The sequence below is a fragment of the Catharus ustulatus genome, chromosome 16 (genome assembly GCF_009819885.2).
Source record: "Catharus ustulatus isolate bCatUst1 chromosome 16, bCatUst1.pri.v2, whole genome shotgun sequence".
NCBI classification, from domain to species: domain Eukaryota; kingdom Metazoa; phylum Chordata; class Aves; order Passeriformes; family Turdidae; genus Catharus; species Catharus ustulatus.
In genome coordinates, this window is record NC_046236.1 from 15,207,247 (window position 1) to 15,216,696 (window position 9,450).

Consider the following 9,450-nt stretch of genomic DNA (forward strand, 5'->3'; position numbering starts at 1 on the left):
TTCTTTACAATTCCTGCAAATCCGGTGTGTGCAGCTCCCAGGGCTCAGTCCTCAGGGATGCCTTGGAGGGAGCCTTGGCCCAGCACCATTCCTGCCCAAATCTTCCTTTGGCCCTTGGAAAAAAGCAGGAAAACAGGATGGAAAGGAGGAAAAGAGGGACAGGGATCCCGAATCATGGAAACACGAGACAGAGGAACAGCCCATTCACATGGAGCTGACCTTGCTGCACAGTTTTGGCAGAAGGGGACAAGGAGACTTTTTTGGGCAAGCTGAACTTTCCAAATTCCCTTTCCTACAGCCCAGGCCCCTCTCCCAGCACTGCCATGCCCCCCAAAGCTGCCCCATTCCCCACAGCCCCAAATCCCCTGTGCTGAACTCGGGTGAGGCACCCAGAACCTCTGCTGGGACCCAAAGCAGCTCTGGCACCCAGAAAGGGAACAAACCCACCCAAAGTTTCTGCTGCACCCCCAAAACGGCCCCAGTGGGGCAGAGCAGTGGCACTGGAGAGCCCCAGCCCCACCACACAAGGTGTGGACACGTCCCAAATGTCACAAGTCCCAAATGTCACTTGTGAGCCCAAACCTCCCCTCGGCCAAGGGGGTTCCAGCCCTTGAACCCCAGAAATTTTTTCCCCAATCCCCACAGGCAAAGGCAGGGCCTGGCCCCACACAGCCACAGAATCTCCAAGTTTTGCAATGGATTTCTGAATATCACCCCAAAAGGTTCGGGTTAATTCAGTTTTTAACATTTGTCCCCACCCTCAATCCCACAGAGACACAGAGAGTCCAGGCTCCCAAAGGGGACCCACACCCCAAACCAGCATCAGTCACACCAGCATCGCCTCTTCTTTCTATTTAGGTTTTCTCCAAGCAGCACTGAGTGCCAAAAAAATTAAAATCATGTTCTGCTTGAGGAGAAATCATCCCATCATGCTTGCATTAGCCATTAAATCATTTATGCTGCAGCCTCAAAAGGTGTTTAATCTCCTCAGAATCAGCTAAAGCTGTAGTAACTCAAGGAATTCTGTAGGAGATGCTTTTGCAGAACATTTTCTTTTCACTACTGCTCAAAAAATAAATAAAAAAGGGCTTTGGGCCATTTCAAATTTAAATGAAATAAAACAATCCAGTAAGAATAAATTATTTCAGTCAGTAACTTATAACAAACTACTCATCACCCGTGAGGAGATGCTCCTGCCAGAGCAGGGAAATCACTGCAGGACGGAGCTACTAAGGAAGAACAAAATAATTCTGGAGTAATATTTCCAAGGGAATTCTTTTTCCACTTTTACTCAAGACAAGCAACAACCTACAGGTGCCTTCGGGCCAAATATCTTGGCGTGAGAAGCAGTTGGTGTAATTTCAGTTTCCTAGCAAGTTCAAATATTTAAAAAATGTTTACACCACTTTGGAGATATCCATAGGAAAAACCTGATTTTCTGTCCAACTTCTCTCTGCCTCCACTCCAGCACATCCCAGCTTTAAACATTTAGCTCTGTCTGGCTTTGCCGGGATAAAATCCCTCGGTGCTGCGAGGTCTTGTGAGAAGACAAAACAAGAGGCAGAGAGGAGAGGAAGGGAAGGGAAATAGTTGTGTGTGCGTGTGTGATTAAAACCACACTCGATGCAGAGTTGAAGCAAAGCATCTCCTGATTTTTGCCTCGCCCCAAAGGATGCGGATTCTCCCGAAATCCTTCCCAGCTCCATTTCTCCAAATTTACCACAACCACACGCGGGATGGTCTCAGATCTGCTGTCAAGGCCAGGCTCTCTGTAAGCACTTCCAGCACTCAAAACTCGCAGCAGAGCCATCCAAACTAAGATTTATTTTCTCCTTCTCTCTACGCTCCGTCCTGCGAGCGCCTCGCCGGGCGATATGAAAGCGTTCGATCTTCCCCGCTTTAATTACGTGCTCGCAGTCATTAAACTCCCATTCTGCCAAGCGAGAGCCATCTCGCAGTCCTCACCCCCCCCAAAAAAAAAAAAAAAGATTAGTGATCATCATTATTGCTCCTCGAGCAGCGCGGAGCCGAGCGGAGCTGAGGAATGAGCTCATAAATCACGGCGATATTAATGCAGCCATAAAAATAAGCGTCGCTACTTACAGGGGTTTGAAGGTGTGTTAAGTCGTAACTTTACAGCCCAGATGTGGGCTCCGAGAGCTGAAACTCTGCGGGTAAAATTACCACTAAAATTACTCTTTCCATTAAACACGCTGATTTTTCACAGGTTGTTTCTGCGAGTTCCCCCCAAAAATCGAGCGAGAAATGCGGGAATCCCGCGGGAGAAGGGATGGAGAGGCAGGAAGGACAGCGAGAGCTGCTCCTTTGATTATTTTCAGATGTTTCCCCGAGAACACCACTGCGCTTTCATACATCGACACGTTTGGATTGCCTTCAAAATAACGGAGCAGATTCCAGCCCCGGCTTCAAGGGACTTATCGCTGCCGGCTCGCTTGGCCCAGCCGCTTGGAGCTGGCCGGGAGACGCGACTTTAATACACTCCACATGCACAGTAGCTGCTCTTCCGAATGCTTTATCGCCTGAAGAGTTCAATCCCATCGAAACCCTCAAAAAACCAAACTCCCTCGGGTCGCTGCAGCTCTGCCCTTTGCCACAAACCCACCGAGCATCACCCAGGGATTCACCGCCCGCTCCCCAAGCACAGGATCAAGCCCGAGGTCCTCGCTCTTTTCTGCTTTTTTTTTGTGGGTTTTTTTTCCTAAAGCACGAGAATAAAACAATTCCTAAAGGACCCCGGTGGGGATTCGGGGGCACGGCTGGTGATAAAGCGCTAAAGGTTAAAATCGCAAAGCTGGGGAGTGAAAGGAGCTCGGTTTTGCTGCCGGATCATCCCTGGCCGGGCGGGATGCGGGATGGGAGCTGCGGGGACAGGGAGGAAACGGCGACACGGGGACAACAAGGCTCCCACTTCAGCAGCAGCCCCTCAAAAGCAGCCGGCACCCCCTCAAAAGCAGTCGGCATCCCCTCTCCAGCCCAGGCGAGGGTCGGAGCTGTCGGGACCCTCGCCCTCCCCATCTCCCCCGCACCCCACTGCTCTCCCCTACCCATCGCACCCGCCTGTTGCAGAGCCACCTCATCCCGAGCCCGGCGACAATTAACACATCTCCGCGCTCATCACCGACCCCCTCCTGCTTACCTGTACCAGCGCAGCCCCTTCTCGTAGCACCTGTCGAAGAAGTGGGGCTCGGCACCCACCGCCCGCACCCCGGGGTGCGCCCGCAGGAACTCCAGCAGCGCCCGCGTCCCGCCCTTCTTCACGCCCACGATGATGGCCTGGGGGAAACGGCGGCTTCCCCCCGAGCCCCCCGAACCCCCCGAACCCCCCGAGCCCCCCGAGCCCCCCGCAGCCTCCCCCGGCCCCGCGGGCAGCGCGGCGGGCGGCGGCAGCAGCAGCGCGGGCGGCAGCGGCTCGCAGGGCCCGGGCAGGCAGGACAAGAAGTAGGTGAAGAAGAGGATCATGGTGAGGAGCAGCGAGGCGCGGCGGCCCCCGGCGGCTCCCAGCAGCCGCCCGCTACATCCCATCGGGGGCCGCGCATCCCCCGCACCTCTGCGAGCATCCCCGGCGCCCCCCGAGCTTCCCCCAGCCCGCTCCCCCCACGCCCACCCGCGGGGAGGGGAGGGGAGGGGAGGGGAGGGGAGGGGAGGGCGAGGACACGCGCGTGGGGCGGTGACGCCCCGAGGATGGGGAAGGAGGGGATTGGGAGCGCGGAGAGGGCGCGGCACACGCCGGGATCCCCGCGGGGACACGCGGGGCTGGCACTGCCACGGGGCGACACCAACCCCGAGGGGACATTTCCCTGCCTTGTCGCAGGTTTTTCCTTTATTTTCCTTTTTTTCTCCACACGTTTCCGCTCGTTTTGCAGTGTTACTCCACCTCTCTCCGTGTTACTCCATGTTTTCACTTTTCCTCCGCATTTTTCTATTTTTCCACATTTTCCCTCTATTTTTCCACATTTCTGCACATTTTCCTACATATTCCCACATTTTCCTTCTATTTTCCCACATTTTCCCTCTATTTTCCTGCATTTCTCCTGTATTTTCCCACATTTTCCCTCTATTTTTCCACATTTCCGCACATCTTCCCACATATTTCCATATTTTTACCACGTTTCCCCACGTTTTCACACGCTTCCCACATTTCCCTACATATTCCCACATTTTCCTTCTATTTTCCCACATTTTCCCTCTATTTTCCTGCATTTTCCCGGTATTTTCCCACATTTCCCTCTATTTTCCCACATTTTCCCACATTTTCCCTCTATTTTCCCACATTTCCACACATTTCCCCATGTTTTGTGCATTTTAACCCATTTTCCTACATTTCCCACATTTTTACACATTTTCCCACATTTTTACACATTTTCCCACACTTCCACACATTTCCCCACATTTTCCATATTTTTACCCATTTTCCCCTCAATTTCCCCACATTTCCACACATCTTCCCATATTTTTCTGTATTTTTACCCATTTTCCCACATTTCCACACATTTTCCCACATATTTCCAGATTTTTACCACGCTTCCCCACGTTTTCACACACTTCCCACATTTCCCTAAGTTGTCACAGGTTTTCCCTTTATTTTCCTTTTTTTTCCCCACGTTTCTGCTCATTTTTCCGTGTTACCCCACATTTCCCCACGTTACTCTGTTTCCACTTTTTCCCACATTTCCACACAGTTTCCAATGTTTTTTCCATATTTTTACCCATTTTCCCACATTTCCACACACTTCCCCACATTTTTCCATATTCCAAAGCTGCAGGGTGACACAGGGACAGGGCTATGGGGTGACAAAGCTGCAGGGTGACACAGGGACAGGGTTGTGGGGTGACAAAGCTGCAATGGGACACAGGGACAGGGCTGTAGGGTGACAAAGCTGCAGGGTGACACAGGGAATGGCTGTGGGGTGACAAAGCTGCAGGGTGACACAGGGACAGGGCTGTGGGGTGACAAAGCTGCAGGGTGACACAGGGAATGGCTGTGGGGTGACAAAGCTGAAGGGTGACACAGGGACAGGTCTCTGGGGTGACAAAGCTGCAATGGGACACAGGGAATGGCTGTGGGGTGACAAAGCTGCAGGGTGACACAGGGACAGGGTTGTGGGGTGACAAAGCTGCAATGGGACACAGGGACAGGGCTGTAGGGTGACAAAGCTGCAGGGTGACACAGGGAATGGCTGTGGGGTGACAAAGCTGCAGGGTGACACAGGGACAGGGCTGTGGGGTGACAAAGCTGCAGGGTGACACGGGGACAGGGCTGTGGGGTGACAGGGTGATGCAGTTTCAGGGTGACAAAGCTGCAGGGTGACACAGGGACAGGATGGCAGGGTGACAGTGTGATACAGCTGCAGGGTGACACGGTGGCAGTGACAGGACTGCAGGGTGACACAGTGACAGGGTCACAGGGCTGCAGGGTGACACCGTGACAAACCTGCAGGGTGACACGGTGACAAGTTCAGAGGGCTGCAGGGTGACATGGTCACAAGGTGACACAGTGACAGGGTCACAGGGCTACAGGGTGACACAGTGACAAACCTGCAGGGTGACATAGTGACACAGTGACAAGGTCACAGGGCTACAGGGTGACGGGATGCCAGAGTGACACAGTGACACGGTGACATGGTGACAAGTTCATAGGGCTGCAGGGTCACAGGGTGACACAGTGACAGGGTCACAGGGCTGCAGGGTGACACGGTGACAAACCTGCACTGACATGGTAACAAGGTCACAGGGCTGCAGGGTGACACAGTGAGAGACCTGCACGGTGACAGGGTGACAGGGTGGCACGGTGACAAGGTCACAGGGCTGCAGGGTGACACAGTGACACGGTGACACGGTGACAAGGTGACAAGGTCACAGGGTTGCAGGGTGACATGGTGACATGGTGACAAGGCTACAGGGTGACAGGATGGCACGGTGACATGGTGACAAGCTCAGAGGGCTGCAGGGTGACATGGTCGCAGGGTGACACAGTGACAGGGTCACAGGGCTGCAGGGTGACATGGTGACAAGGTCACAGGGCTGCAGGGTGACACGGTGGCACGGTGACACGGTGACAAGGCTGCAGGGTGACAGGGTGACAGGGTGGCATGGTGACACGGTGACACGGTGACAAGGCCGCCCGTCTGCAGGGCTTTGTGCCCTCTCGTGGCTGCCGCTGTCCCTCCGCGGAGCTCCCGAGGGACGGAGCAGCCCCGGACCCCTCCCAGCTCCCTGGGGACAGCGCGGTGACACCGAGGTGGCTCAGCTGCCACCAAACGCTGCCCCCCGCCAGCCCCGCTCGGCTTTGGGAGGGACTGGGAGCAGCAGCAGCTCCGGCTCCTTGTTTGGGTTGGGAGGGGAAATGTTGCTCTTGGAAAACGCCAGTTTGTAAAAACGGGAACGTTGGGCAAGAGCAGATCCTTGGGGACAAATCCGTGCAGACACAGCCAGGGCAGGCTGAGGGGGACTGTCCCTCCTGGCCCTGGGCAGGGCTGGTGTCACTGTCCCTCTGGCCCTGGGCAGGGCTGGTGTCACTGTCCCTCCTGGGCCTGGGCAGGGCTGGTGTCACTGTCCCTCTGGCCCTGGGCAGGGCTGGTGTCACTGTCCCTCTGGCCCTGGGCAGGGCTGGTGTCACTGTCCCTCCTGGGCCTGGGCAGGGCTGGTGTCACTGTCCCTCCTGGGCCTGGGCAGGGCTGGTGTCACTGTCCCTCTGGCCCTGGGCAGGGCTGGTGTCACTGTCCCTCCTGGCTCTGGGCAGGGCTGGTGTCACTGTCCCTCCTGGCTCTGGGCAGGGCTGGTGTCACTGTCCCTCTGGCCCTGGGCAGGGCTGGTGCCACTGTCCCTCCTGGCCCTGGGCAGGGCTGGTGTCACTGTCCCTCTGGCTCTGGGCAGGGCTGGTGTCACTGTCCCTCCTGGCCCTGGGCAGGGCTGGTGTCACTGTCCCTCCTGGCTCTGGGCAGGGCTGGTGTCACTGTCCCTCTGGCCCTGGGCACTTGGGGCTGGTGTCACTGTCCCTCTGGCCCTGGGCAGGGCTGGTGTCACTGTCCCTCCTGGCCCTGGGCAGGGCTGGTGTCACTGTCCCTCCTGGCACGGCAGGACAGTCCCAGGCTGCCTTTCTCACCTTCAGCATTTGGGAAAAAAGGCTGAAAACGTGACTCTGTGGTAAAGAGGGCTTGGGATGTGCCCAGGGTGACCCCAGGGTGGTCCCTGCATTCAGCCCAGACCCCACAGGCAGCTCAGACAATGGAACACGAGCAGCTCACGTGGAAGTTTTTAACAAGATTGGGGAATTTGGGTTGGAATAAATGAGTTCTGCAGTGTTGTCCCCGTGTTTGGTGTGCTTGGCTGGCAGTGCCACCCTCACAGCTCTGTGGCCACCCTTGATTGTCCCCACTGAAGCACAAGGGTTGTGTTTTCATCCTTGGGTCCTGGCAGGGGTGAGCAGTCCTTGGGAAGCCCCAGGGCCGGGCTGGTGACTCCAGAGGCCACAGGGAGGGAGATGTTCCATGAGGAACTTGTCCAAATCCTGGTCAGAGCAGTGGGATCAGCTCTTCCATAAACCCTGGGATGCTCCTGCCCCATCCAGGACAGGAGCCAAGTGCCACCAAGGGCCAAACCCAGCACATCAGCACAGCACCAGGTGTGAGCTCCGTGCTCCACCCTGTCCCCATCCCCAAAGCAGCAGGGTGACACCTCTGTCACCTCGCTGATCCCCCAAGCTCTTTTCTCTCTTTCTTTGTAATAACAAACTCGGGGAAATCCCAGAAATCCCAGAGCAGCCACACTGCAGCTCCTGCCTGTGGGGCTGGGCACAGAGCAGGGTCTGGGGGAGGGTGAACAGTCCTTGGGAAGCCCCAGGGCCAGGTTGGTGACTCCAGAAGAAGAACTGTGGCCATGGGGAGGGAGATGCTCCATGAGGAACTTGTCCAAATCCTGGTCAGAGCAGTGGGATCAGCTCTTCCATAAACCCTGGGATGCTCCTGCCCCATCCAGGACAAGAGCCAAGTGCCACAAGGGTGTGAGCTCCATGCTCCACCCTGTCCCCATCCCCAAAGCAGCAGGGTGACACCTCTGCCACCCCCCTGGTCCCCCCAGCACTGTCACCCCCCTCTGCCCAGCCCCACAGGCAGGCAGCGTGGCTGCTCTGGGATTTCTGGGATTTCCCCGAGTTTGTTATTACAGAGAAAGAAAGGAAAGGGCTCAGGGGATCAGCGGGGAATGAAAAATGCTTTGGAAACACGGGGGATCATTTAGCAGGTCACCTCCACAGCGTGCTCTGCCAGGCTGAGAAAGGCGAGCAAACTCCTGAAAGGCGCTCACAGCTTGATGGGGAAGGGCTGCTCCCAAACAGCCAATTACTGCGGCTCCCAATCCAATTAGGGACCCGCTCCCCTGGCTGCAGCCGTGTGGGACAAACACAGCACAACTGCCGGGGTTCAAAGAGCAGCCCGTGAAAGGCAGCTCCAGGCAGGGAGGAAACCCCGGCCCCAGGGATGTGGGGTGTCCCAGCCGCAGGGGCGGTGAGCCTGGCGGGGAAAACAGAGCTGGGAGGGTCCCTGAAGCCACACCGGGATTTGGGCAGTGCTGGAAATGTCCCTAAAGCCACAGCAGGATTTGGGGTGTACTGAGAGTGTCCCTAAAGCCACACTGGGATTTGGGGTGTACTGAGAGTGTCCCTAAGGCCACACCAGGATTTGGGCAGCACTGACACTGTCCCTAAAGCCACACCAGGATTTGGGCAGTGCTGAGTCTGTCCCTAAAGCCACAGCAGGATTTGGATAGCACTAGGAGTGTCCTTAAAGCCACACCAGGGCAGTGCTGACACTGTCCCTAAAGCCACACCAGGATTTGGGCAGTGCTGACACTGTCCCTAAAGCCACACCAGGATTTGGGGTGCACTAGGAGTGTCCCTAAAGCCACACCAGGATTTAGGATGTACTGAGAGGGTCCTTAAAGCCACACCAGGATTTAGGTACTGCTGGGAGTGTCCCTAAAGCCACACCAGGATTTGGGCAGTGCTGAGACTGTCCCTAAAGCCACACCAGGATTTAGGCAGTGCTGGGAGTGTCCCTAAAGCCACACCAGGGCAGTGCTGACACTGTCCCTAAAGCCACACCAGGATTTAGGCAGCACTAGGAGTGTCCCTAAAGCCACGTGCTGACACTGTCCCTAAAGCCACACCAGGATTTGGACAGTGCTGAGACTGTCCCTAAAGCCACACCAGGATTTGGGCAGCGCTGAGTCTGTCCCTAAAGCCACACCAGGATTTGGATAGCACTGACACTGTCCCTAAAGCCACATCAGGATTTGGATAGCACTGACACTGTCCCTAAAGCCACACAGCCCCACCAGGCCAGGGCACAGCGTCACTCTCTGCTGTCCCCTCCATGGGGTCACTCAGACAGGGATGTCCCCAGGAGCTTTGGCAGTGCCACCACCCCTCTCTAG

At 56.1% G+C, this 9,450-nt stretch overlaps 1 protein-coding gene across 1 annotated transcript in view; it reads right to left on the minus strand.

Annotated features, from left to right (window-relative positions):
* The window catches only part of HS3ST6 (heparan sulfate-glucosamine 3-sulfotransferase 6), a 31,622-nt gene extending 28,073 nt beyond the window's left edge, over nucleotides 1–3,549 (minus strand). Inside the window, exon 1 of the mRNA XM_033074143.1 lies at nucleotides 3,158–3,549. Coding sequence (XP_032930034.1) covers nucleotides 3,158–3,543 — 386 coding nt within the window. The 5' untranslated portion in view covers nucleotides 3,544–3,549. The remainder of the gene's footprint in view (nucleotides 1–3,157) is intronic.
* Between the last annotated feature and the right edge of the window lie 5,901 nt (nucleotides 3,550–9,450).